At 41.5% G+C, this 27,549-nt stretch overlaps 1 protein-coding gene across 2 annotated transcripts in view; it reads left to right on the plus strand.

Annotated features, from left to right (window-relative positions):
• The window catches only part of COL6A5 (collagen type VI alpha 5 chain), a 129,385-nt gene that overhangs the window by 29,467 nt on the left and 72,369 nt on the right, over window positions 1–27,549 (plus strand). For both annotated transcript variants that reach the window (XM_058729866.1, XM_058729867.1), the window contains exons 2-6: window positions 10,183–10,272; window positions 11,469–12,071; window positions 15,768–16,388; window positions 22,016–22,576; window positions 25,676–26,230. In XM_058729866.1, the coding sequence (XP_058585849.1) occupies window positions 10,212–10,272; window positions 11,469–12,071; window positions 15,768–16,388; window positions 22,016–22,576; window positions 25,676–26,230 (2,401 nt within the window). In that variant the 5' untranslated portion in view covers window positions 10,183–10,211. The remainder of the gene's footprint in view (window positions 1–10,182; window positions 10,273–11,468; window positions 12,072–15,767; window positions 16,389–22,015; window positions 22,577–25,675; window positions 26,231–27,549) is intronic.

Consider the following 27,549-nt stretch of genomic DNA (forward strand, 5'->3'; position numbering starts at 1 on the left):
AATTAAATAGAGCTCTTTTCAAATTAATTTTGGCAATACCTCTTGGAGATAGAAAAATATCCCATATCCGTAGTATACATACATAACATACAGATAGACACAGAAATCTTATAACTTGTATTTTAAAAAGTTCAGCCATAAAAAAAAAAAATTTTAGCTGTGTCTCAGGCACAGCACTCAAAAGAATAGTCAAATTTGGGGGTGCCTGGGGGGCTCAGTTGGTTAAGCACCTGACTTTGGCTCAGGTCATGATCTTGCTGTTTATGAGTTTGAGCCCCCCCATCAGGCTCTGTGCTGACAGCTCAGAGCCTGGAGCCTGCTTCAGATTCTGTGTCTCCTTCTCTCTCTGTTCCTCCCCTGCTCGTGTTTTGTCTCTCAAAAATAAATAAACATTAAAAAAAAAATTTTTTAACAAATAGTTGAATCCAAATGGTGTTTCTGGTAGATGGACCAAGTTAAGTAAGGTTGGCTGCTCAGATGGTCAAAGTTTTTTTTACTAAAGAGATTTTATTTGTATGTTGCAGGGACCCTTTCAGAACTATTTTTGAAGTCATTTTGTCTTTGAGAAGCCTCTGCATACCAAAGAACGAATTCCATTGTCTCTGTGACCTTTGGGATCCTCTCTTTTAAGGGTGCCACTTACGATGGACCTACCTAAAACAAAGATTCCCCAGAATGGCCACTGTGATTCTAAATTATTACAAAGTTCACCCATTTTGCCAGAAAGGCACAAGATCCTGGTCCAAGGACCAGGTGGAATCTTATATTCCATTTGGATTTCCTGAATTCCAAGGGGCTCTGTTTTCCAACAACTGTTCTAAAACATCTAGAATCACATTGTTTTCCCTGATTTTGAACAGGATAGGTGGTTTACCCATCAACAGACAAAAACAGAAACAGAAGACAAGTGTGCACAATACAGTTCGAGAACTCGGAATGCAGAGTGGAGCTCAGATCCAGGAGAGACTTACCCTAAAGCTCCAGGGTTGGGGAGAAAGCCATGGACTCATGGCTTTCTGTGGGTACCAGCACTTGGTTGCTCACTGGCAATGGAGTTGGTGTTGGTCTTTCACGGGTCCCACTTCTAACTCCATGAAATGTCAGAAGTTCAAAATAGCCGCTGTAAAACCAATGAATCACTGAAGTGGTAATTAGTAAAAATGTAATTGTGTGCACACCACGATGAGAGCATTTGCAAACAGCTTACAAGCAGGGGGCACTCAAACCAGAACATGGAATGGGTCTCAGGGGGATATTGTTAGAAGGTAGCTTATGTTGTGAGAAAGCAGTGATTGTTTATTCTTCACGGTGATTGCTTACGCTGTTACAATTTTCAGTGGTTACCTCATATAAATTTTAAGAAACAGTTGAAGTCTGCTTCTCATTTCTAGAGGCACAAGCAAGAAATGATCCCAAGTCAAGTTAGCCTCCCAAAATAAGCTAAATTGAGCCTTGCCTGTGCTGCTAAACTGGTTCTGTTTGCTCAGAGAAACTTTAAGGCTAGGCTTCATCTGTCCTTGGTTTTAACACAGCCCAGACTGTGGCCACACCTAAACACGGAGTCCAGCCAGTGGCACCATCCAGTCACAGAGCACAGCCTGAGACTCCACCAGACCGAGACCAATAGCAGAGCCTGGCCCCACAGCACTGCTGAATCACGGAGTCCGAACATCAACACTGCCCTGCCCGTGAACACAGCCTGTGAACTTGCTGGGCCAAAGGTGATTATAGAGCCCAGCCAGTGGCTCTACAAAAATGGGAATATGACATACCCAAACTTCTGAGGTGTAGCAAAGCAATTCTAAGGGGGAAAATTTAGTACTAACAGTGCATACATTAAGAAAAGAGAACGCTCTCAATTAAAGAGCCTAACTTTGCATCTCAGGAACTAGACAAAGAAGAAAAACCTAGCCCAAAGTTAGCAGAAAGTTAGAAGTTAAAACAGTAAAGATTGGAGCAGAAATAAATGAAATAGAGAATGGGAAAACAATAGAAAAGATTAACAAAAATAGGAGTTGATTCTTTGGAGAGAGCAACAAAATTGACAAGAGTTGAGCTAGACTCACCAAGAAAAAAAGAGAGAAGACTCAAATAATGAAATTATAAGTGAAATTATAAATAAAAGAGGAGATATTACAAATAATACCACAGAAATATAAAGGGTCGCAAGAGATACTGTGAGTAACTATGCCAACAATTGGATAACCTAGGAGAGACGGGTAAGTTTCTAGAAACAAAAAATGTACCAAGACTGAATCAGGAAGAAATAGCAAACAGACCAATAGGTAAGGATATTGAATCAATAATCAAACCCCTCGCCACCCAGAAAAGTGGAGGACCAGATGGCTTCAGTGGTGAATTGAACCAAATAGTTAGAGAAGAACTCTCAAACTTTTCTGAAAAGTTGAAGAGGAGGGAACACACCCTAACTCATTTTACAAGGCTGGCATTACCCTGATACCAAGCAAAGCCAGGCCAAGATGCTACAAGAAAAGAAAACCACAGGCCAACATATCTGATGAATATATATGCAGAATTCTTTCTTTTTAAAAAAGTTTTTATTTAAGTTCCAGTTAATTAACATTCAGTGTAATGTTAGTTTCAGGTGTACAATTTAGTGATTCAGTACCTACATATAACACCTGGTACTCTTCACAACAAGTGCAAAAATATTTTTTTAATGTTTTTATTTTATTTGAGAGAGAGAGACAGAGAAGGGGAGGGGCAGAGAGAGAGGGAGACGCAAAATCCAAAGCCGTCTCCAGGCTCCGAGTTGTCAGCACAGAGCCTGACGTGGGACACAAACCCACGAACTGTGAGACCATGACCTGAGCCGAAGTCAGACGGTTAACCTACTGAGCCACCCAGATGCCCCCAACAAGTGCAAAATTCCTAACAAAATACTACAAACTAAATTCAACTTCACATTAAAAAAATTATATGCCATGATGATCAAGTGGGATTCATTCCTGGGATGCAAGGATGATTTAACATATGCAGATCAATAAATGTGACACCTCATGTTAGTAGAATGAAAGATAAAATCTTATGATCATTTCAATAGCTACAGAAAAGGCATTTGACAAAATTCAACATCCTTTATTGACTTAAAAAAAAAAACCTCTTGGGGCGCCTGGGTGGCTCAGCTGGTTGAGCGTCCGGCTCTGGCTCAGGTCATGATCTCGTGGTTCTTGAATTTGAGCCCCACTTCAGGCTCTGTGCTGACAGCTCGGAGCCTGGAGCCTGCTTTGGATTCTGTGTCTCCCTCTCTCTCTCTCTGCCCCTCTCCTGCTCGCACTCTGTGTGTCTCTCTCAAAAATAAATAAATATTAAAATAAATAAATAAATAACCTCTTGACAAATTGGGTAGAATGAACATACCTCAACATAATAAAGGCCATATATGACAAGTATAAAGTATCATGCTCAATGGTGAAAGGTTGAAGGTTTTTCTCTAAGATCAGGAACAAGACAAGGGGCCCACTGTTATTATCCTATTCAACATTGTCAGAGTAGGTAATCAAGAGGACATGACTGCTAGTTGACCCTCAAGCTGGATCCCGGCAGTTGAAATCTCCTCACCCCTACCCTGTCCTTGGTACGTATGCTCTACCTACCATTTCCATAGTAGGAATTGTCCAAAGACATTGCCTCGAGAGAGTAAGTTGTTGAGACTATCTAGACAATATATGTGACTGAACCCAGTTAAGACCTCTGTGTAAACTTTTAAGATTCTGGTGGGTAGCTGTGGAGATCTACTTATCTTGTAGCCACCCAAGAAAAGTCTCATGAGTAATTCCCTTTACTTATTTTTTTTTTAATTTTTTCAACGTTTTTTATTTATTTTTGGGACAGAGAGAGACAGAGCATGAACGGGGGAGGGGCAGAGAGAGAGGGAGACACAGAATCGGAAACAGGCTCCAGGCTCCGAGCCATCAGCCCAGAGCCTGACGCGGGGCTCGAACTCACGGACCGCGAGATCGTGACCTGGCTGAAGTCGGACGCTTAACCGACTGCGCCACCCAGGCGCCCCTCCCTTTACTTATTAAACCTGTCTCCTACCAATCAGGAGTGCTCTGCCTCTTTGGTTTCTCCTTGCCCTCTGTGTTCAGGGGCAGTTTGTGAATCGATAGACAGTACTAGGAGTCCTATTGCCAGAGCAATCAGACAGGAAAAAGAAATATAGCCATCCAAATCGGAAAAGAAGAAGTAAAATTGTCTTTGTTTGCCTATGATATGATCTTCTATATAGAAAATGCTAAAGACTCTACCAAAAGACTTTTAGAACTAATGAACTAATTCAGTAAAGTGCAGTATACAAATAAACATACAAAAAATCAATTGCATTTGTATACACTAACAGTGTACTGCCAGGAAAAGAAAAGAGAAACAAAAACAATCCCATTTGAATAGCATCAAAAACTATAAAATATTTAGGAATAAATTTAACCAAGGAAGTGAAAGATCTGTACACTGAAAACTGTAAGATGTTAGTGAAAGAAACTGAAGAAGACACAAATAAATGGAAAGATACCCATGTCTGTGGATAGGAAGTGTTAATATCGTTAAGATATCGGTACTACCCAAAGCCATCTACAGATTTAATGCAATCTCTATCAAGAGTCTAATGGCATTTTTCACAGAAATATTAAAAATCCTAAAATTCATATGGAATAACAAAAGACCCCAAATAATCAAAGCAATCCTGAGAAAGAAGAACAAAGCCGAAGGTGTTCTATTTCCTGATTTCAAACCATACTAGAAAGCTGTAATAATCAAAACAGTATGATACTGACATAAAAACAGAGCCGTAGATCAATGGAACAAAATAGAGACTCTGGAAATAAACTCATTCATATATGGTCAATTGATTTATGACAAGGGAGCCAACAATATTCATGTTAAAAAAGACAAAATGGTATTGGAAAACAGAACATCCATGTACAAAAGAAGCTGGACCTCTATCTTACACCACTCACAGAAATTAACTCCAAATGGATTAAAGCCTTAAAAATATAAGAGCCCAGGGGCGCCTGGGTGGCGCAGTCGGTTAAGCGTCCGACTTCAGCCAGGTCACGATCTCGCGGTCCGTGAGTTCGAGCCCCGCGTCAGGCTCTGGGCTGATGGCTCGGAGCCTGGAGCCTGTTTCCGATTCTGTGTCTCCCTCTCTCTCTGCCCCTCCCCCGTTCATGCTCTGTCTCTCTCTGTCCCAAAAATAAATAAAAAACGTTGAAAAAAAATATAAGAGCCCAAATCATAAAACTTCTAGAAGAGAGCAAAGGGGAATAACCTCCTTGACACTGTTCTTGGCAATGATTTTTTTTTTCATATTTCATCAAAAGCTCAGGCAATGAATGCACAAATAACAATCGGGGGTACATCAAAATAAAAAACTTTTCTGTATGGCAAAAGTAATAATCAACAAGATGAAAAGGCAACCCATGGAATGGGAGACAATATTTGCAAACCTATCTGATAAGGAGTTAATATCCAAAATATACAAAGTACTCATACAACTCGATAGTCTCCTAAAAAACAAACTTGCAAAGATTCAGTTACAAAAGGACAAAGGACCTGAATTGACATTTTTTTCCAAAGAAGATATGCAAATGGCCAACAGGTGCATGGATAAGTGCTCAGCATCACTAATCATCAGGGAAATGCAAATCAAAACCAACCTCAAATTTGTTAGAATGGCTATTACCCAAAAGACAAAAGATAACAAATATTGGTGAGAATGTGGAGAAAAAAGAACTTCTGTGCACTTCGGGAATGTAAATTGGTGCAGCCACTATGGAAAACAGTGTGGAGGTTCCTCAAAAAATTAAAAAAGAATTACTATATGACACCACTCTAGGTATATATCCCAAGAAAATGGAATCACTGTTTCCAAGACATATCTGCATCTTCATGTTCATTGAAACATTGTTTACAGTATCCAAGACATGAAAGCAACCTGTAACTGATAATGTAAATGGATAAAGAAATGTCGCGCACACACACACACACACACACACGCACGCACACAGTATTATTTAGGCACAAAAGAAGGAAATCCTCCTATTTGCAATAACATGGATGAATCTTGAGGGCATTATGATAAATGAAATAAGTCAGAGAATGCAAGTGTTGAACAACCTCACTTATACGTGGAATCTAAAATAACCAAATTGATAGAAGCAGAGTAGAGTAGTAGTTTTCTGCGGGGACAGGCGCAGGAGTGTGTGAGGGTAGTCAGCCAAAGGATACATACTTCCAGTTATAAGATGAATAAATTTGGGGGATAATTATATTTGCAGTTACATTAAGTATGGTGCAGCATGGTTACCACAGTTAACAATACTGTACTATATACTTTAAACTTGTCAATAATGTAGATCTTAAGTTACACAAACACACACGCATACAAGGGTAAGTATGTGAGATGATGTATTTGTTAACTAACCTTAATGTGGTAATCATTTTGTAATGCATACATGTATCAAATAATCAGTTGTATACCTTAAACTTACTCAATGTAATTTGTCAATTATATCTCCGTTGGGAAAAAAGACAATAAATTGAAAATTATGGAACATGCTGTTTGAGGGGTGAGTATTGGAATATTATTTGGGGTACCCAATGGATAGCAGTTGGGCAATATTCATAAAATCTTCAAACTTACCTTTGACCGAGTAATTCCACCTCTACAAAATTAAGCTATAGATATATGCACATACTTGTGAAATGGTGTATGTGCAAAGTTACAATATTTATTTATAGTCTTTATTAAGTGCCTAGCATGTGCCCGGAGCTGGAGATATAATGATGAACAAGACAGACAAAAATCCCCATTCTGTTACAACTTCATCTCAACAGTAGGGAGAGAAAGACAATAAGAATAAATGAGTAAGACATGCCCGCCTTACCTCACTTGCTGCTGCCCCAGTGTTTTGGTGCCGAGACCTGCAGAGGACTGGCTCCCCTCTAGTTCCATTAGTTCTACTCTGGCTCCACTCTAGAGTGGAGCCAAGCCAAGGGATATAGGCTGGGGTGGAGCTGCACCTGGATGGCCACCTAGGGTATCTTCTTTGAGGCTCTAGCACCAGAGGCAAGTAGGGCAACTAAGTCAAGTGCAGGCTTGACTCAGGATGTAACCTGAGAAAGGATATTTACATGGTCTGGACATATTTTGACTCCTGGATCATCAATGGCTTTTTAGAGAGGCCTTCCTTTCGTCCCTGAGTTCTTATAATTTCCTATTCTTAAAGAACATTACTGAAAATATGGAGTAAGGAGTTAAAAATTCTCTTCTCCATAGACAATCTATATTAATTGATTGAATGATTTAGCATCATTAAGATGACAATGTTGCACAAATGTATCTACATGTTCAATTCAGTCTCCATAAAAATTCTAGCTGCCATTTTTGTATAAATTGACAAGGTGATCCTAAAAGTCATTTAGAAATACATGAGGTCCAGAACAGCCACAACAGCCTTGAAAATGAACAAAGTTACCGGACTTAAATTCCCTGACTTCAACACTTCCTGCAAAGGTAGAGTAGTCAAGACTGTGTGGTATTGTCATAAGAATAGACATATAAATGAAGTGGAATTGAGAGGTCAAAATTAAACTCATATACTTACGGTAAATTTGTTTTTGATATGCATGTCAGGACAAATCAATGGTGAAAGAAAAGTCCTTTTAACAAGTGGTGCTAGGACAACTGAATATCTACATAAAGAAGAATAGGATTGTATCCTACCTCATACCACATACACAGTTAACTCAAAATGGATTGAAGACCTACACGTAAAAGCTAAAACTATAAAACTCTTAGAAGAAAACATCAGAGTAAATCTTCTGTGGAGAGTAAATGACTGTGGAGTAGTAATGGTGATTTAGCTATGACACCAAAAGCACTAGCAACAACAACAACAAAAATAGATAAATTGGACTTAACTTTAAAATCACTTGTGCCTTGGGGCGACTGGGTGGCTCAGTCAGTTAAGCATCAGACTTCAGCTCAGGTCATGATCTCACAGACCGTGAGTTCAAGCCCCGCGTCAGGCTCTGTGCTGATAGCTCAGAACCTGAAACCTGCTTTGGATTCTGTGTCTCCCTCTCTCTGCCCCTCCCTGCTCACACTCTGTCTTCTCTCTCTTTCAAAAATAAATAAACATTAAAAAATAAAATAAAATTACTTGTGCCTTAAAGATACCCTTAAGAAAATGAAAATACAACCCACAGAATGGGAGGAACATATTTGCAAATCACGTATCTGTTAACTCTCTAGTATCCAGTATATATACTGAACTCTTATAACACGCTAATAAAAAAGTTAGAAATGGGCAAAGTGTTTGAATAGGTATTTCTCTAAAGAAGATATACCGATGATCAATAAATAAATGAAGAGATGCTAAACATCATTCATCATTAGGGAAATGCAAATCAAACCACAGTAAGATACCCATTTACACCCATTAAAATGGCTATAATTAAAAAAAGACAGAAAATAACAAGTGTTGGTGAGAATGTAGAGATACTGGAACCTTTATTCATTGCTGGTGGGAATGAAAAATGGTGCAACCACTTTGGAAAATAGTGTGGCAGTTTCTCAAAATGTTAAACATAAAGTTACCAAAACACCCCAAATTCCACTTCTAGGAATGTATTCAAAGTATCTCCTTAAGAAATGAAAACATATATTCATACAAAAACTTGTACACAAGTGTTCATAACAGCAATATTCACAATAGCCAAAAAGTAGAAACAATTCAAGTACCCGTCAACAGAAGAATGGATTTTTAAAATCCATTACATCCATTCTGTATGTTCACACAACAGAATATTAGTCAGCCATAAAAAAGAATGAAACACTGGTACATGTCACAATATAGGTAAATCTTGAAAACATGTTAAATGAAAGTTTCCAAACACAGAAGCCCATATATTATATGATTCCACTTATATTAATGTCCAGAACAGGCAAATCTATAGAGAAGAAAGTAGATCAGTGTTTCCCAGGGTCAGTGAGAAGCGGAGAACGGGGAGTAACCACCAATTGCATGGATTTCTTTTGGGGGATCATGAAAATGTTATGAAATTAGTGATGATGGATACAAATTCTGCGATACACCAAAACATAATGAATTGAACCCTTTAAAAGGGTAAATCTTACGGAAATTATATCTCCATACTAAAATTAATGAATAAAGTATATGGTATCTTAGAATATGATGAACATAGATTTAAAAGTCATTGTTGACATGATTCAGCCACTGACTACTAGGGAGCTTTGTTAGTGGCCATCCTTAGCAACATAAAGGTTTAGTCTAAATGATTTATCAGTTCTCTTTCAAATCTAGCTTCCAATGATTCTCAGTCTTCCTTCATTGTCAGCAATTTCAAAAGAACTGCTGGGAAAGTCAACTCTAGAAAAAATAACAGAGCCTTTATACCTTTGGTATCTCATTTAAGGCAGCTCTGTTTTTGCCTATTGGTCATTTGATCTCTTTTCATCAGTGTAAAGAACAACTCTGAACTGGCAGAATTTCTAAAAGATTGTGAAATCATGATTTCTGATTGATTGTGAGCTTCCTGGAGAGAAATGCTGAGGTTAAAATCATTTGTAAAGCTGAGTATCTCTGTAAATGAAAGAACTCTTTTCACAAGGGTTTCGTGAAGAAACAGGCATGGGTGGCCGTTGGCTTTTTTCAGCCAAGTTGTGAACATCTATAATAGTCATTGTTGACATAAAGATAGAGGGTAAAGAATATGTGATTTGTGAGGACACAGGCTTCGTATAAGGCATATGGTGGTTGAGAGCTTGAGCTCTGCCGTCACCTTGTCTGGGTTAGGATCCTGGATCTACCATTTGCCAAGCTCCTCTGTGCCTGTTTCCTCATCTGTCACCTAGTCATAGTATTTGTCCCTCCCCTTAGGACTGTTGTGGAGATTAAATTAGATGATACTCATACAGCACTGAGAAAAGTAGCTAAGCCATGATGAGGACTCAGCAAACGTTAGCATTCTTTATTTTCAATAACGACTCCACATGCTTAATGAGTGTTTTCATCACACCTGACATTACTTGACAAGTACTTGCTCCCAGCGATTTGTGTTCTAATCCAGATTTGCCAGTAGTTATTTCTTGTTCTACGATGAGATTTTTCATATTGTAAATAACATGTCTTACAGAATAAAAGCAAGAAATCTTCACCGACAAAATGAAGATCCTACTACTTATGTTAATCCTTTGGGCTGAAACACTGGCAGATCAGAGTCCAGGTACCAGGATATTTTACGTTTATTGTCATTTAGGAAAAATAAGCATTTTTATGTCTTCACGAACGTTTATTTTAATACATAGAAACAGAGGGTTTATTCGCTCATTCACTAAAAAGTCAAAGTAGACGACATTGAGTTGTAGTTGGAGGTATGTAATATCAAACGTACTTAATCTCTCAAAGATGACCGGGAGCCATGGGTAAAAGGCATGAATTATGCTACACCTGGCTAGAAGAATTCTAATTATTCAGTGATTTACTTAGGTCCCAGTGTTCCATGTCTCTATGACTCTCATAGAATCAGTGCATTGGTTTTGTAGGTCAGTCTGCATCCTAGGATTTCCTGACAATTTTCTGAGTTACTTTGAAAGAGCAGTTGTTAGGCGTTTACTAGCACAGCACAAATTTCCAGCGTGGAGGTGGTTGGCCATGACTGCCTAAGTAGACACTGGGGGCGCCTCCCCTGACCCAAACTCTCTTTATCAGGCTGGCACCCCGTCCCCCACCTTTCCTGGCCCAGCTGCTGTGAATATTGCCTGCAACAGCTCACAGACATGGCCCACTTTCTGAGGAGAATTGCTCTTGGCTTTCCTAGAGTCAGCTCACAAAGGAGATTGGGTCCATAGCCCTCTGCTCCTTCCCTGCAATTCCTGGGGATGGTCTGCAGCCAATAACTGACCGAGACGAGAATATAGCAGACTGGCCCTCTCGCCTCAGAGAGCGACATGCTCCGGAGTCCTCTCAGATCAGGCAAACATCTGGCGTTGCTCTTCTCCTGCTTCCCCTCAATCAAGCCCCTCCCCCAATCCCTGTCTCCCACCCACTCCTAAACTCTCCAGCTCAAGACACCTGCTTACTTGATACAGTTTATAAAAGTTACTCTTCGTCCACAGACCACTTTGGGGGTTTTCTTTAGTATAATATCAGAGTTTGGGGTTCCACAACCAAAAAAGAAAAAGATGTTTCTGGTACGGAGTTGAGAAACAAAAGACTTACTGCTTAACTACTAAAAGTCTTCTTGTTTGATGTTTTCACAAAAACCAGTATAGTTTCTGCTGCTTGACCTCCAGAAGACACTTCCCTTGGGATGCTGAGTCACTCATAACTTAGGACATAGTTTCAAATGAGTCCTGGGGTCTAAAATGTAAAGGCTGAACAATCACCGTGTTTAGCTTTGTTGCGATTTTATTTTGACAGAGCCAGGCCCTGAGTTTGCAGATGTCGTGTTTCTGGTGGACAGCTCTGATCACCTGGGAACCAAGTCCTTCCCCTTTGTGAGAACGTTCATCACCAAGATGATCAGCAGTCTCCCCATCGAGGCCCACAAGTACCGCGTGGCCCTGGCTCAGTACAGCGACCGGCTCCACAGTGAGTTCCAGCTGAGCACCTTCAAGAGCAGGAACCCCATGCTGAACCACCTGAAGAAGAACTTCGCCTTCATCGGCGGCTCCCTGCGGATAGGAAACGCTCTCCGGGAGGCCCACAGGACCTTCTTCTCCGGAGCGGCCGGCGGGAGGGACAAGAAGCAGTTTCCCCCGATTCTGGTGGTCCTGGCTTCGGCGGCGTCCGAGGACGACGACGTGGAAGAGGCCTCCAAGGCCCTGCGGGAAGACGGGGTGAGAATCATCTCCGTGGGGCTGCAGGAAGCTTCTGAGGAGGAGCTGAAGGCCATGGCCACGGCTCAGTTTCACTTCAACCTTCGGTCGGTCAGGGACCTGGGCGCGTTTTCCCAAAACATGACGCAGATCATCAAGGAAGCGACCCAGTACAGGGACGGAGCGGCAGACGCTGATATGAAAGGTGAGGAAGCCCTGGGTTGAGGATGATGACAGAAGCACTTCCCATAGTGAATAATTACTCGTTTCTGGGTTGGTCCCCTCCTCTCATGAACTGGTGGCACCTTGAGGGCAGAACTGGGAACGTATATTTGTCTCCGTATTCTTTGGGCCTACACTGTGCCCGACAGTGATTTCTATTCTTAGTATTCTATTAGTATTCCACGATTCTATTTCTTAATGATTGAATAAGTGAAATTCTTCCAGAAAAAGAAGTAAGTTCTGTGCCTGTTCTCTTGGCCCTCGCAGTCCTGGCACAGTGTGAGGCACATAGTAAGTATTCCGAAAACGCCCGTTAGCTAATAACGCAGCGACACTAAACGGGAGCAATAACTTTAGAATGAGACCAGGCAGAGAACAGGATACCCTCGGTTGTAGAGTAGCGTCTTGAGCCCTACATTTGCTCTGTTGGCTTATCCCCTCCAGCACTATTTTTTCTCCTTACAAGTAAAATCTCTCCAATGAGTATCAGGGCCTGGTAAATCCAGGAGCTTGACTCGTTCCTTCTCTCAGTCATGCAGTCATTTTGTGCCTATATTTTCCACATGTAAAACACACATTTTTTTTTTCACATTTTCACATTTTTGACATTAGGATGTGTCTTGCAGTAATGCTTTTTTTTTTTTTAATTTCTGAGTGTTGCCATAAATAATAGTATACCTTACGGTAGACTGCATCTTTGAATTGAAGGAATATTGGAAATATTTTGGACAAGGTTATGGCTATGAATAAGGCCAACTAATAGCTCAAGTTGAACTGACTCAGTTCCCTTGCTTATATAATTTAACATCTTCGCTGTCACATAACATAAAATTTTCCGCAACTAATTTTCTGAGAGCCACTACGAGTTTCTCATGTGGCAGCACAGAGCCTTCCTGTAAGGCTCCATCCGTCATCCATGTTGATTGTTGTGTGCACAGCTGCTTGACAGCCACACCTTACTTCAATCATTACAGCTGGTTTCCCTTGGGGGGTGCTGTTTCTAGGTTCTCTCTAAGAACCATCCACCAGAACCACCAGGGGTCACATCTGCATTCCTGTCAGCTCCTGGAAATCCCTGCATTTCACACAGAAATGCAGAAGGCCTCCTTCTCATCTGCTTTCGTTCTTGACCCCCTAGGCCAAAAGGAGGAATACTTATGACCCCGTGACTTATAATGTCTCACGTGAAAAATGCCTTATTTGTGTCTTCAGTGAAGGCCTCAAAGCAGAAGGCTCTTGAATACACATCGTTTACTTGGCAGGTGATCCCAGACAGCATTAGGAAGGAACGAGTAAAACGAGATAGGAAGCTTCCCTTGCAGTGTTGATGAGCAGGCAGAACCGGCCAGTGCACAGCTCCAGGGAGGCACTCAGTAAGTGTGCTAATGACAGACTCCTGCCAGAGTCAGGTAGGAAGGATTTCCAGCAAAATGGATTTTCCTGATAATAGTAGGAAGTTTATTTCCGTTGTAACATTATAGGGCCAGTGCCCAAGGTGACTAGTTGTTTTTCGTCTATTCGGGTACTTGGGTTAGTGGTGGCTCTTCGGTCTTCGCATATGACCTTCCAAGGCACCCTGGGCCTTGTTATACAGCTGGTGGGCAGGAGAAAATCACTCATGGGAGGGTCTTGTGGGATCAGCTTATTTTTGCTCATGTTTCATCATCCAGATCTTAGTCCCATGGCCACACCTAACTGCAAGTGAGCCTGGGAAGTCAGGTCTAGCTCGCTGCCCAAGAGGAGGAAATGGGTTTTAGTGAGTCCTGCCAAGATTTTAGTGAGTTTTACAAGGTTCTGCCACAGTTAGTGTTGCTCCTGGGACACCAGGGAATCCCTTTCCTTCCACTCCCCTGATCTCTCACTCCTCTTGTCTTGGGGAAATAGCAAGATCTTATGACTTAAGTTCTTCTTTTTTTCAGAGAAGAAACCCTCCTATGATCCTCCATTCTGGAGGCCTTGGAGATCCTTCAGCCCTGTAGGAGGCTGTATAGTCTGTGCTCCGCAGAACAGTGGGGTTTTACCACCTTCTCAGAGGGTTCTGTGTGCTGATTATCCTCCAAATTTACTTCACGGAGTTTTGCAACCACAAGGTTTTGCTTGATGGGACGCTATCATTGCCATTAGAGGTTAAGGGTAAGACTTCAAACTCTGGCTTGCCTACTAAGGGCCTTGGGTAAGTTATTTAACCTCTGAGCTTCAGTTTCCTTACCTATAAGATGAGAATAATAGTACTTGCCTGGATATGGGTGAGATGGCTTGTATGGCATTTGGAACACAGTTTACTATTATTAGTATCGATAACTATTTGGAAGTGAATACTAACCTGAGTAGGTCATGCTGGGAGTTTGTTTTAGCCAACTATGCGGGTACCTTGGCAGATTTATGAGAATTACTTTTAATTTGGGTTTCACTAGGTACTAGGTACTGGAGGGATAGAGATAAGCAAGACATATCTTCTGGTTTCTAGAGCTCACAATCCTAATGGGTAGCTTTTGGTAAGATTGAGCTTATCTCTTGGCTATACTTTCCACAGATGTAGTTCCTTCCCCTGTGCCTGGAGTAGGTGTTTTCTGTGCTTAGGATGTACTCTTCCCTGGATTCCAGATTCATACAACCAACTGCTTACCTGGTGTCTTCAAAACTGTCCCAAACTTAGCATGTCTCAAATGGTACTCTTGAATCCCCCCCCTTGCAGCTTCTTCCTATGGTCTCCCCTATCTTGGAAGAAGAGACCACCGATATCCACTCAGCTGTTCGTGCCAAAAACCTAGTTTTTACCACTTCTTTATCTCTTAACACTAGCATCCCATTATCATCAAGGCCTCTCTGTTCTACCTCTAATTCATGTATCAAAACTACCCTGTTGTTCCATCTTACCTGCTATTATCCTTGTCCAACAAACATTGTCTCTTTCTCAAACTAGGGTGATTGTTTCTTAATGGCTATCCCTGAATATCCTCAGCAACTGGGGTGATATTTTAAAGATTTAAATAAGATCCTGCGACTCCCCTATGATTTAGGCCCTTAGTCTCTCTGACCTCATCCATCATTGTTCCCCTCACCATCACCAGCCACTCTGGGCTTCTTGTTCCCACCTCCTACTGTTCCTTCTGCCAGAATTCCCCTTCCTTCAGAACACTTGGCTGAATCCCCTTCATTCATATCTCAGGCCAAATGTGCTCCTCTTAGAGAGGCCTTCCCTGACTTCTTTGTATCTCAAGTAAGTTAGTCCTCATCCCATGTCCCCAGAACAGTAACTCGATTGACTCACTTGTTTTATTTCCTCGTGATGCTTATTACTGTCTGAAATAAGATAACCTAGTTATTTATCCTCCCCATAGAATAGGAGCTTCCTGAAGTCAGAGATATTTCTGTTAACACGTCGCTGCATCCTAGCACTTGAGACGGGTGGTGGTGGAGGGGTTGATAGGACAATTGGTAAGGAGCACTCTTCGGACAGAAGGAACATAATTGCAGAGACTCTGAAGTCCGTCACCTTGTAACTCTTTTCAGCATTTTAACTGGTGTTCATTCAAAGAAAACAGTGCTAACCACATCTGTCATGACTGCCTCCATTTTCACCAATGCCTTTTGACAATCTGTAAAGTGCCTTTCTCACTCTGGGCCAGTGGTTTGTACTCATCCTCCTACTTTTTCTCTCTCCCTATTCCCTTCGCAGTGGCCTGTCAGAGAGATTCATTAGCTGACCTCATGTTCCTGGTGGATGAGTCAGTGGGCACCAGACAAAACTTAAGGAACCTGCAGAATTTCCTGAGGAATATTACTGCCTCCATGGATGTGAGGTTCAGCTGCACGCGCCTCGGGCTTATGAGTTACAGTGATAGAGCAGAGACTATTTCTTTTCTAAAATCAAACACAACCCAGGATGAATTTCAGCAGCAAATCCAGAAGCTTTCTCTCCGGACGGGGAAAGCCAATGCTGGTGCTGCCATTGAGAAGATGAGACTAGAAGCCTTTTCAGAGTCTGCTGGCAGCAGAAGGGCAGAGGGGGTGCCTCAGATCGCAGTCTTGGTCACTCACAGACCCTCAGAGGACACGGTACGTGATGCCGCACTGCGGCTTCGGATGCAGGACGTGACTGTGTTTGCCGTGAACATCCAAGGGGCGGACGACACCCAGTTAGAAGAAATAGTGTCTTACCCCCCGAGACAGATGGTTTCCGTGCTCAAGTCCTATGCCGACTTGGAAACTTACAGTAAGAAATTCCAGAAAAAGCTGCGGAATGAAATTTGGTCCCAAATTTCTACTCGTGCTGAGCGAGTGGACCTTGACAAAACTGGTAAGTTTTTAAAAAATACTTTTCTTGTTATTAAAGTACTATGAGTAGTGGCCTAGGGCAAGGGCAGGAGCGAGAACTGACTGTACTTGGCTAAGGGAACATGAGTAGTTAGGAAAATGTTCCAAGACTAGATTTTGGTTGTGCTGGCAAAACTTGATGAATTTACCAAAAATCATTGAAAGATTACAACGCGTGAATTCTTCAGCGTGTAAATCGTACCGCAATTAAATGTAAAAAAATAATAGGTGTTAGTTAAAAAATAGTTTGATAGTATTGATGAATATGAAGAAAATAAAATCATCTGTAATCCTATCATCCAGACAAAACCATTTTAACGTTTATTTCTCATGTCATTTAGTTTCTTCTCCTTCTCTATGCTACGTACACACAAGCACACACACGTATGTTTTTCAAAGGTAGCGTAGCTTTGTATATGTTAGTGCTGTTCGGCAGAACTTTCCGTGGCGATGGAAATGTTCTCCATCTGTGATGTCCAGTAAGGCAGTCACTAGCCATGTGTGACTGTTGAGCGCTTGAAATGTGGCTAGTGTAACAGAAGATCTGAAATTCACATTTAATTTAATTTGAACTCATTTTATTTTTTTATTTTTATTTTTTTTTAATTTTTGTTTTAACGTTTATTTATTTTTGAGACAGAGAGAGACAGAGCATGAACAGGGGAGGGGCAGAGAGAGAGGGAGACACAGAATCTGAAACAGGCTCCAGGCTCTGAGTTGTCAGCACAGAGCCCGACGCGGGGGTCGAACTCACGGACCGTGAGATCATGACCTGAGCCGAAGTCGGACACTTAACCGACTGAGCCACCCAGGCGCCCCGATTTGAACTCATTTTAGTTTTGATAGCCACATGTGGCTGATGGCTGCTGTATCCGTGCAGGAATATACTGTTGGGTAACTTGTATCAGTCACAGTTACATCTGGGTGTGACTAACAGAAATAAAAACAGCAGTGGTTTAATCGGGATAAAACTGTTTTTTCTGTTGCACAATAAGTCCTAAGGTAGGTAGACACAGCTGGTACACCACAGAGTCAGAGACCCTGTCTCTTTCGACATTATTGTTTTTATTTATTTATTTATTTGTTTGTTTGTTTGTTTGTTTATTTATTTATTTATTTATTTATTGCTGTTTGTGGTTTTTAACTCCCAGGAACATAGTCCAAGATCATTGCTCTAGGCATCCCACTCACATCCAGCAAGCAAGAACGAGAAAAGAGAAGGAAGAGGTCAGGCTTCCATTTCCTTTTCTTCAAAGATATTTCCAGAAATTACACACATCATTTCTGCTTACATCCCAACGGCCAGAACTTGGTCACGTGTTGCACCTAAATTGTAATTTGGCAGCATTCGCATGGAAAAGAATTGTAATCTTCCAATGACATTGAAGGCTAATTTTAAACTCATCCTGGGCTGGCCCTGGATTTTCTGTGGCCCGTATACGTAGCAGCAAGAAACAAGTCCTCTGTTACCTCCTAAGTGACATGTGGGGAAGCTGCTCAGAGTGGCAGTCACCTTGGTCTAGTATGAACTATTAGGGCATAGGGGGGATGTGTAGTGTGGCCTCTCTTAGAGATTTTGAAATGATGTAACCAAAAAAGGGTCACATTTATTTTTGTTACAGAAATTCTAAATGGGGGTGCCTGGGTGACAGTCAGTTAAGTGTCCAACTTTGGTTCAGGTTATGATCTCATGGTTCGTGGGTTCGAGCGCCTGTGTTGGGCTCTGTGCTGACAGCTAAGAGCCTAGAACCTGTTTCGGATTCTCTGTTTCCCTCTCTCTCTGCCCTTCCCCTGCTTGTGCGCGTTCTCTCTCTCTCTCTCTCTCTCTCTCTCTCTCTCTCTCTCAAAAATACAAAATAAACATTAAAAAAAATTAAAAAAAGAAATTCTAAATGGGAAGGTATGGGACCAAGGCTAATGGCAAGGGCCACCCAAGGGGGATAACTATCCTCCATAAGGCCTCCAGTAGATGGCTTCTTGTTAATTCAATGGCTCTCAAATATTGGTACTTGACTCAGGTTGGGTTCCTCAGAAGTAGATGCCAGACAAGGATTCATGTGAAATGGATAGATTTTGATTAGAAAATATATCCAGGGAAAACTGGAGATTGGTAGGAAAGGGAGAGTTGGGACCAGGAGGGGAAGGACGATAAGCCAAGTTCCCTGGAGTTCAATTCCACAGGGCCATCCTAGGGACAATGTGGGTTAAACCTTAGAATTGCTCCTGTCAGCGGGCAGTGCAGCTAGAGAATTTATATTCCAGCACATGAGAGAATGTAAATTTCCAGGCACTTCTTCAAGCCCCTGGCAAGAGGGTTCCAGGAACCTGAGAGCAACCCACCCATAAACAGCCCTAGGTACTAGCCGTTAGAGAGAAAGCCCTGGGAGCCAGTGGGCACAAATGCAGTGCTTGAGGGGATACAGGCTAAGCACCAACAGCATCTGCTGTAAACTTACCAGAGTGTCCTGGGGGAGTTTATCACTAATTCATTGGCCCAAGCCCTACCCGAAACCTAATGAATTAGTGTCAGAGTAGGGCCTGGGCACTTGCATTTTAGTAAGCCGCCCTTTGAACTTCTGTTAGCAGTGTTTAAGAACCTCAACCTTAGAGAATTTGCCATGGTCTGGAGTGTGGTGGCCGGCTTTGTAGTTTCAGAACGGTAAAACACAGAGAACCAATCTACATTGACTTCGTTACTGTATCCACCACATCTGTCACTTAGTGGGCATCCAGTTTTTTAAAATCAAACTTCATTGAATCAAGGAGACGCTCACATTAATCAAACCAAGAGACTGATGTATAGAAAAAAGAGTGATGGCAGGGCGCCTGGGTGGCTCAGTCGGTTAAGCGTCCGACTTCGGCTCAGGTCATGATCTCGCGGTCCGTGAGTTCGAGCCCCGCGTTGGGCTCTGGGCTGACGGCTCAGAGCCTGGAGCCTGTTTCGGATTCTGTGTCTCCCTCTCTCTCTGACCCTCCCCTGCTCATGCTGTCTCTCTCTGTCTCAAAAATAGATAGAACGTTAAAAAAAAAATTAAAAAAAAATAAAGTCAAATATTCAGGGGCACCTGGGTGGCTCAGTTGGTTAAGCATCCAACTTCGGCCCAGGTCATGATCTCAGAGTTCGTGGGTTCGAGCCCCGCGGCAGACTTTGTGCTGACAGCTCAGAGCCTGGAGCCTGCTTCAGATTATGTATCTCCCTCTCTCTCTGCCCATCCCTGCTTGCTTGCTCGCTCTCTAAAAAATAAGTAAACATTAAAAAAAAAGAATAAAATAAAATATTTTAAAAAATAAAGTCAAATATATAGAGTTCTCTCTCTGTCTCTCTGTATAACTGTACAGGTGAGACCTTGGACCAGGGGACACATTCTTCTTCGACATTGTCTAGCCAAACGTTTTGTGATAATGACAGTATTCTGTATTTACACTGTTGGATATGATAGGTATTAGCCACTTGGGGCTGTTAATCACTTGAAATATAGCTAGTGCAACTAAAGAGCTGATTTTTGAATTTTATTTAATTTTAAGTAGTTCCAGTTTACCTTTTAATAGTAATATCTGACTAGTAGCTAGTATATTGGACAACATAATTCTAGGGGGGTTGCATGGGCATTGCCTTGGTTGCCCACTGTGACTCATATTGTTTTCCTCCTTCATTGCTGATCAACACTATCTTTCTTCTGGAGAACACCTCATTCTTCTTCATTAGATTTATATAAATCAATCTATCTTTATTGATATCAGGTTTTGCTGGCCTGGGATCAACCCTGTCTTTTGCAGATAACTGCTTATCTTCCTCCTAATATTTTATATGTCAATTTCATAGTTTAATTCTCAGGTCCAAACTTATTTCCAGTATTTCTGATTTCTTAGGGACCAACTCCCCATAGCCTAAAGTAGTGTCAATAGCTATAAATTACCAAAAAGCTGTGAATAAAGAAACTATTTCTGAAATACCTAGTCTTGTATTTTAAGGATCTTTCAACACACTCAACCAGATAACTGTGTAAATAATCTAAATTTTTAAATTATGCTTTTTCTCCTACCCAATTGCAATGAGTAAATTGATAGAGTTATAAATAGACTATTAGTAAAGTTAAAGCATGTTTTACTTTTTTCCAGGGCTTTAAGAAAGGAAGAAACATTGAGGAAGGAACAAGAAAGGAAGGAAGGAACATTGAGAGTGTATTTATTTGTTCATTTGATATTTATTTTTGAGAGAGACAGAGAGTACACATCTGAGCAGAGAAGGGAAAGGCAGGGCAGAGAGAGAGACAGAGGGAGACAGAGGATTTGAAGCAGGCTCCATGGTCATAGCAGAGAGCCCGACGCAGGGCTCGAACCCATGAGCCGCGAGATCATGACCTGAGCCGAAGTTGGATGCTCAACTGACTAAACCACCCAGAGTCCTTTTATTTAAAATTTTTGGTTGAAATCTTGCGATGGACCAGGCATACTGGGTAGAAGCAGAGAAGTTGACAATCTCTGCCCTCATGGGGACACTCTGGCAGGAAGCAGTCTGTGCTCATGAAAAAATGAGTAAGATAACTTAAAAAAGTATGGCTATCATAAAGAAAATAGAGAGTAATAGGGTAGATGATGACCAATGTGCTTTAGCTAGAGGGGAGAGAATGCCTTTTTGAAGAACTGACATTTGAGTTGGTATATCCATGATGAGATAAGAAGGAATCAGCTATGTGAATGTTTAGGGAGAAGAATATTCCAGCAAGAGAGAGGAGGGCAAGTACAAAAGCCCTGGGGCACATTCAGAGTACAGAAAGCAGCCTGGCGTGGTTGGAACACAGCGAGTAAGATGAAGAATTGCTCGAAATAGGGTCTGAGAGAAAAACGGGGAGAAAGTTCAGGCCAGATTTATATTTTTAAGTTCTAAATGCAATGATAAACCATATAAGTAGGAGAGTAATATGATCCGGCTCTAGTTTAAAAAAACTTTTTTAATGTTTGTTTATTTTTGAGACAGAGAGAGATAGATCATGAATGGGGGAGGGTCAGAGAGAGAGGGAGACACAGAATCTGAAGCAGGCTCCAGGCTCTGAGCTGTCAGTACAGAGCCCAATGCGGGGCTCAAACTCACAGACCGTGAGATCATGACCTGAGCCGAAGTCAGATGCTCAACCGACTGAGCCACCCAGGTGCCCCTGGCTCTAGTTTTAAATATAGTGTTCTAGTTGCTCTGGGGAAAAGAGGATATTGAGGAAGTAAGAGAAGCAGGTCCTTTCCTCCATTGCATTTCTCGGGAAATGATAAGGCATAAACTGTCTGAAAAGGCAGGTGTCAATACTATACAAACAATTTAACTTACAGCCTGGAGACTTGGGAATCTGGTCCTGCCTTTTAATTAACTGGCAGATGACCTTAGACAAAGTACTAGGTGTCACTCTGTTGCAATTTCCCACCAGGTTGTTGTGAATTTCAAAGGAGAAAATGGGCATGAACAGGCTCGATGAAGCAGACAGTCTCTGCGTAAATGATGAAGAGTTCTCATTCTCCAGAGCCTTCACAGCCTCATGTTCCTCTACAAACCCTCTTGCAAACTTCTCTCCAGATATTTCTGTAATTAACGAAGAATGCATTTTCCACATTTTTTTTCAGGCTGTGTGGATACAAAAGAGGCTGATATCTATTTCCTCATCGATGGCTCAACTAGCATAAACAGAACGGGGTTTGAGCAGATGAAGGAATTTATTTTGGCAGTGACAGAAATGTTCAGCATTGGCCCAGACAAAGTCCAAGTTGGAGCTGTACAGTATTCAGATAAGATAAAAGTGGAGTTTCACATCCATGACAATTCTAATAATGTGGATTTAAGAAAGGCTGTTTTGAACATCAAGCAACTCAACGGAAACACAGATACTGGGAAAGCCCTGGATTTCATGCTGCAAATAATAAAAGAGGGAAAGAAGCGTAGGACAAGCAGTGTTCCCAATTATCTCATTGTGCTGACTGATGGGAAGTCCAGGGATGAAGTCCTGAAGCCTGCTGAGAGATTAAGGGCTGAACAAATCACCATTCATGCGGTTGGCATTGGGGAGGCTAACAAAGAAGAACTCCAACAAATTGCTGGGGAGGAAGAAAGGGTTAACTTTGGGCAGAACTTTGATTCTTTAAAGAGAATAAAAAATGAAGTTGTTCGCAGAATCTGCACTGAAAAAGGTGAGCAAAACAAAGAAGGCTTTATTCTCTGCACCCTCATGGGTTGCTTCCTGCAGGCTGATTGCCAGGCTGAGACCAGGAGTGATGTGACCAGTTTTCTGGTTAACATTGTTGCTAACTTCCTTTCTCACCACGGAGGATTCAGCCCCTTACTTTAAACCAGTTGACAAGATTGGAGAAGCCCTCCACAGACAGATGCCCTGAGGCCATCTTGGGGGTCATAAGCAGGAAGGTTGCTAAGAGTATTGTGGCCTTGACAAAGCCCACCAGTATGGCATGTAAGAGTGTGTGTGTGTGTGTGTGTGTGTGTGTGTGTGTGCACTAATTGAAGCAGATGAGCACATGGAAAGAAAATGGGCTCTGGCTTTGAGTAGGTTAGGATTCAACCACTTTCCTGCTTGACCTTCAGACTTCCTCATCTATAAAGCAAGGGTAACACCTACATCCTAGAATCCTTATAGGTTTAGCATAATAAACATCAACCATCATTCCTCTATTATGAATGCTTATCTAGTACACATATAACAATTGTTTATTTTTATCTGTACCAGAAACACATATTTGCATTTTCGTTCAGGCTAAAATTACGTAAGTAAAGTTAGGAAGAACAATTTGCAAATACCTGTACCCTATCGTGATGCCTCTTATTAGGAGCAGCGACTTACTAACTGAATATGGTATGTGTTGGTTTGCTAATATTAGCACATGAAAATTTTGTCTGCTGAGAGGCATGTTACCTTACTGGTTAAGATAAAGGATGCTGGAGTCAATGAGGTAAAGTTCAAACCCCAGCTATATTAGCTGTGGACCTTGAATAGTTCACTTACTATCCACCTGCCTTAATCCCTGAGGGTAGGCCTAGCTTCCAGGTGAAGCTTGAAGGTGATAAGGCATGTGGAACACTTAGAAAAATGCACGTGGGCATTCAGTGCTACATAAAAATTAGCTATTGCACAAGTTGGCTAAATTCACTGCTGAGAAAAAGAGAAGGATTCCCATTTATTTGAACTTACAAAAGTGAACATTCTGGAATGTTGTGAGTCACTAAAATCCAAAGATAAATCAGCAGAGCTCACAGCAAAATCCTAAATCACATTATTGTTCGTTGTTCACCCTGTTACAGACAGTAGTAGAGTTGGGTCTTCAGGATGCTCTAGAAAGAGTACAAGAGTAAAAAGTTCCCCAGAATTTCCTGGGGATGACGCAAAGAAAAGTAAAAGGGTTCCAGGAAACATAAAGTAGATTGTATCTCGGTCACTCCGAGGGAGACAGCCCTGGGCCAATCTGAGGAGGTATGGCACATCTCCTGTAGGTCAGGGGGTTGCACTTGAGGTGCCTGAACATTGGCACACCTGGAAGAGGAGACAAGCTGTGGACAAGGAGATGATCCATAAGATGGTGAACAGGGAGAGGCAGGAAAGCTAAGGAACCAAAGCCTTCGGGCCTAGAAAAACACTGACTAGTTTCAGGGCAGATGCAGACGGAATGAGACACATTGTACCTATTGCTTAGGGGACAAGATAAGAGGCCATAACAAAAAGATCCCAAACTACACAACACAGAATATTATTTCTGTCTTGCATAACAGTCCAGGGGGAGCAGGGTGCAGATTTAGCAGAGAGGCTCTTGCAGGCTCAGCATATAGCTCCCATCTTTAGGTCAATGGTGAAGCTCCGGTTCTCTTCACCTTGCACTTGTGGAAAGGGAGAAAGAGCCAGGGGAGCCCATCACACTGCCCTGTTTTAATGTTAAGGCCCAGAAGTGGCCAAATCACTTCTGCTCCTGTCTATTGGCAAAACGTAGTCACAGGGCCACATCTGCTTCGAGGAAGGCTAGAAAAGTGATACTTACCTGGACAGTCATCTGTCTAGCTGAAATTATATCGGCATGGAAGAATGGGAGACCAGATATTAGAGGACAGGAAATAATCTTGTCACAAGCAGATCTAAGGGGGTATACCAAACCACATGTAAAAGTCTACTCCTTTTACACGTTTCATGGAGGAGAGGCTTCCACACTTCACAGCAGTGGGGCCTTGCCAAGGCCACAAACATCTTTAATGACCTCTCTATATATGACTTTCAAGATGGCCTCAGGCAGCTTGGATCTTACATGGTGGCTTTAATGCTCCCTGGTTGTCCTTACACAGGTTATTAAAAAATAATAAGCATTGTCTTATTCCTCTTTGACTAATGCTAATTGTTCATTTTCAAATAGTATGGGATAGACTCTGTGAGAGTTAAGGGAAGGACTGCTAAGAGAATGGCAGTGATAGCAGGTAGAGCAAAGGGTTAAGACTAAGGAGATACATGCTAATGACAATATATTTGCATTGTATACACACACATCTGTATCATGAATTAATAACACCATTTTTTTTATGGCTTATAGAAATTGGTCTTCTGTGCGCGCGCGCGCACACACACACACACACACACACACACACACACACACACACGTCCATTTCTAACCAGTAGAAAATCTACAAACTTTAGGTATAAAGGAATGATCCTTTATACATCCATGTTGAATGGATATGTGCTTACTAATGTACTTACTATTTCTAGTAAAAGTTTTTCACCCCGGTTTCTAATACTGATTCATAGTGTTTATCAAATCACTGTAAGTTATCCCAGAAAATAAGGCTGTGTAAAGATTGCTTAGAATTTTTTGTTTCAAGATTATACATAAAACCCAGAAATATTAGTCCTATGGGCATAGGGAATTGATTACCTTTTCTCTTATTCCTTTTTTTGATCACCATCACATCCTTTAACACATAACCTGATACTTGGCATTTCATACACCTCAAGAATTATGAATGAATGAACTATGCATAAATGAATGATGCATGGGTGAATGAATATACACTTCGGAAGTTGCATTTTCTCTTAAAACTTGTTGGATAATATTCAGTAGATTTCTGATTCTGGGTCCTGGTCAACAGGCCTCTACTATAGAAGCAGATAAAATTTTCAAATACAATAGCAGGTGTTTGAGTTAATTTATGATGTTTTCTGACTAATGCATTTCTTTCTTGCTTGCTGCTTCTCTGTGTTTTGAAAATTATATCAACCTGGTCTCTTTGACAACGCGCAGGATGTGAAGACATGAAGGCTGACATCATGTTTCTGGTGGACAGTTCTGGCAGTATTGGGTATGAAAATTTTGGAAAAATGAAAACCTTCATGAAAAATCTATCAGCAAAGATTAAAATTGGTCCAGACAAAACTCAGATTGGTGTCGTTCAGTTCAGTAATTATAATCAGGAAGAATTCCAGCTTAATAAATACTTTACACAAAAAGAAATTTCTGATGCAGTAGACAGAATGTCTTACATCAACAGTAACACTTTGACTGGAAGTGCACTAACCTTTGTAGCTCAATACTTCACCCCCACCAAGGGGGCCCGTGTTGGGGTCAAAAAGTTTCTTATCCTCATCACGGATGGAGAAGCACAAGATTCTGTGAGAGAACCTGCTAAAGCACTACGGGACAGTGGTGTCATCATCTTCTCCGTGGGAGTATATGGCGCCAACAGGATGGAGCTGGAGGAGATCAGTGGGGATGGCAAGCTGGTCTTCCAAGTTGAGAACTTTGATGATCTAAATGCAATAGAAAACGAACTCATTTTTCGTGTATGTGCTCTGCACGGTAAGTGACATTGTTACTCTTCAGGACTCAAGGGCATGAGCTGTTGACTTCATGGGATGAGCAGTGGGCTGTACCATGGGCTTGGACTGTATCTGGACTTTAGTGTTAAGTTTCAGTCTTGTCTTGTCTGTGTTGTGGAAACATCTGTAACCTCCAGAGATATTCCAGTTTAACAATTTTGCCCTCTAGTTTGGCAACAAAATAGTTTGGCTGTGGTGACTTCAAGTATATTCCCGCAGGTTCTCAGAATTTCTTATCGAACTTCCACATTTTTAACTACGTCCATACCTAGATTTTTCAGAGGCAATTTTTAATCTCAAATGATTCCCCAGAATTGTTCCTGGCCTACCAATAACCAGTGTCAAATAGTAAATAATTAGAGAAACAAATTCATCTTCCTCTTAGTTAAATTAAATCCAATGTCCTAAGCATAACCCCCTAAACATCCCCTGTATTTTAAAGATATAGTGTGTACTTTCATTCTTTTGCATTTTTCTTCTTCACCACTATCAGAGAGATATTTTACATTTGCTTTTTCATGTGTCTATGGCTTTAGAAAATTTCAAGTTGTTACTTTTTAAAAACGATTGCTTGAGATCATTTTATCTCACGAACTGTCGTACTTTAAAACTTGTGTTGAGCAAATCTTCAGTTTGAGTCCATCAACTTTAATGGCTCTTAATAGAGAAGTTGCTATAAATACACATGTAAGACTAAAAACACCTGTGCTTTTAAATCTACCACGTGCTGTTACCTGTTTTTTGGGTACCACTAAGAGAACACGCTGAAGTATTAGTAAATTTGTTGTATGTTGTTCCCCTAGCAACATAGAGACCTTTGGACTATATTATTCAGAATTATGTGTGAGAAATCTTTACAAAGGTAACAAACAAAATGTCTTGGCCTAAGTCTGAGTTTTAGACAGTGGCGCTGTGAGTTCTCTCTTAACAGCTTAGTTAAAATGGCAATGATTTCTGGAGTGCCCGGGTGGCTCAGTTGGTTAAGCATCCAACTCTTTTTTTTTTTTTTTTTAACGTTCATTCATTTTTGAGAGACAGAGGAGAGACAGAGCATGAACGGGGAAGGGGTAGAGAGAGGGAGACACAGAATCTGAAACAGGCTCCAGGCTCTGAGCTGTCAGCACAGAGCCTGACGCGGGGCCCGAACTCACGAACCCGTGAGATCATGACCTGAGCCGAAGTTGGACGCTCAACCCACTGAGCCACCCAGGCGCCGCATGCATCCAACTCTTGACCTCAACTCAGGCCTTGATCTCAGCGTTGTGAGTTCAAGCCCTGCATTGGGCTCCACGCTGGATG

Source organism: Neofelis nebulosa, chromosome 5, assembly GCF_028018385.1.
Source record: "Neofelis nebulosa isolate mNeoNeb1 chromosome 5, mNeoNeb1.pri, whole genome shotgun sequence".
Lineage (NCBI taxonomy): Eukaryota > Metazoa > Chordata > Mammalia > Carnivora > Felidae > Neofelis > Neofelis nebulosa.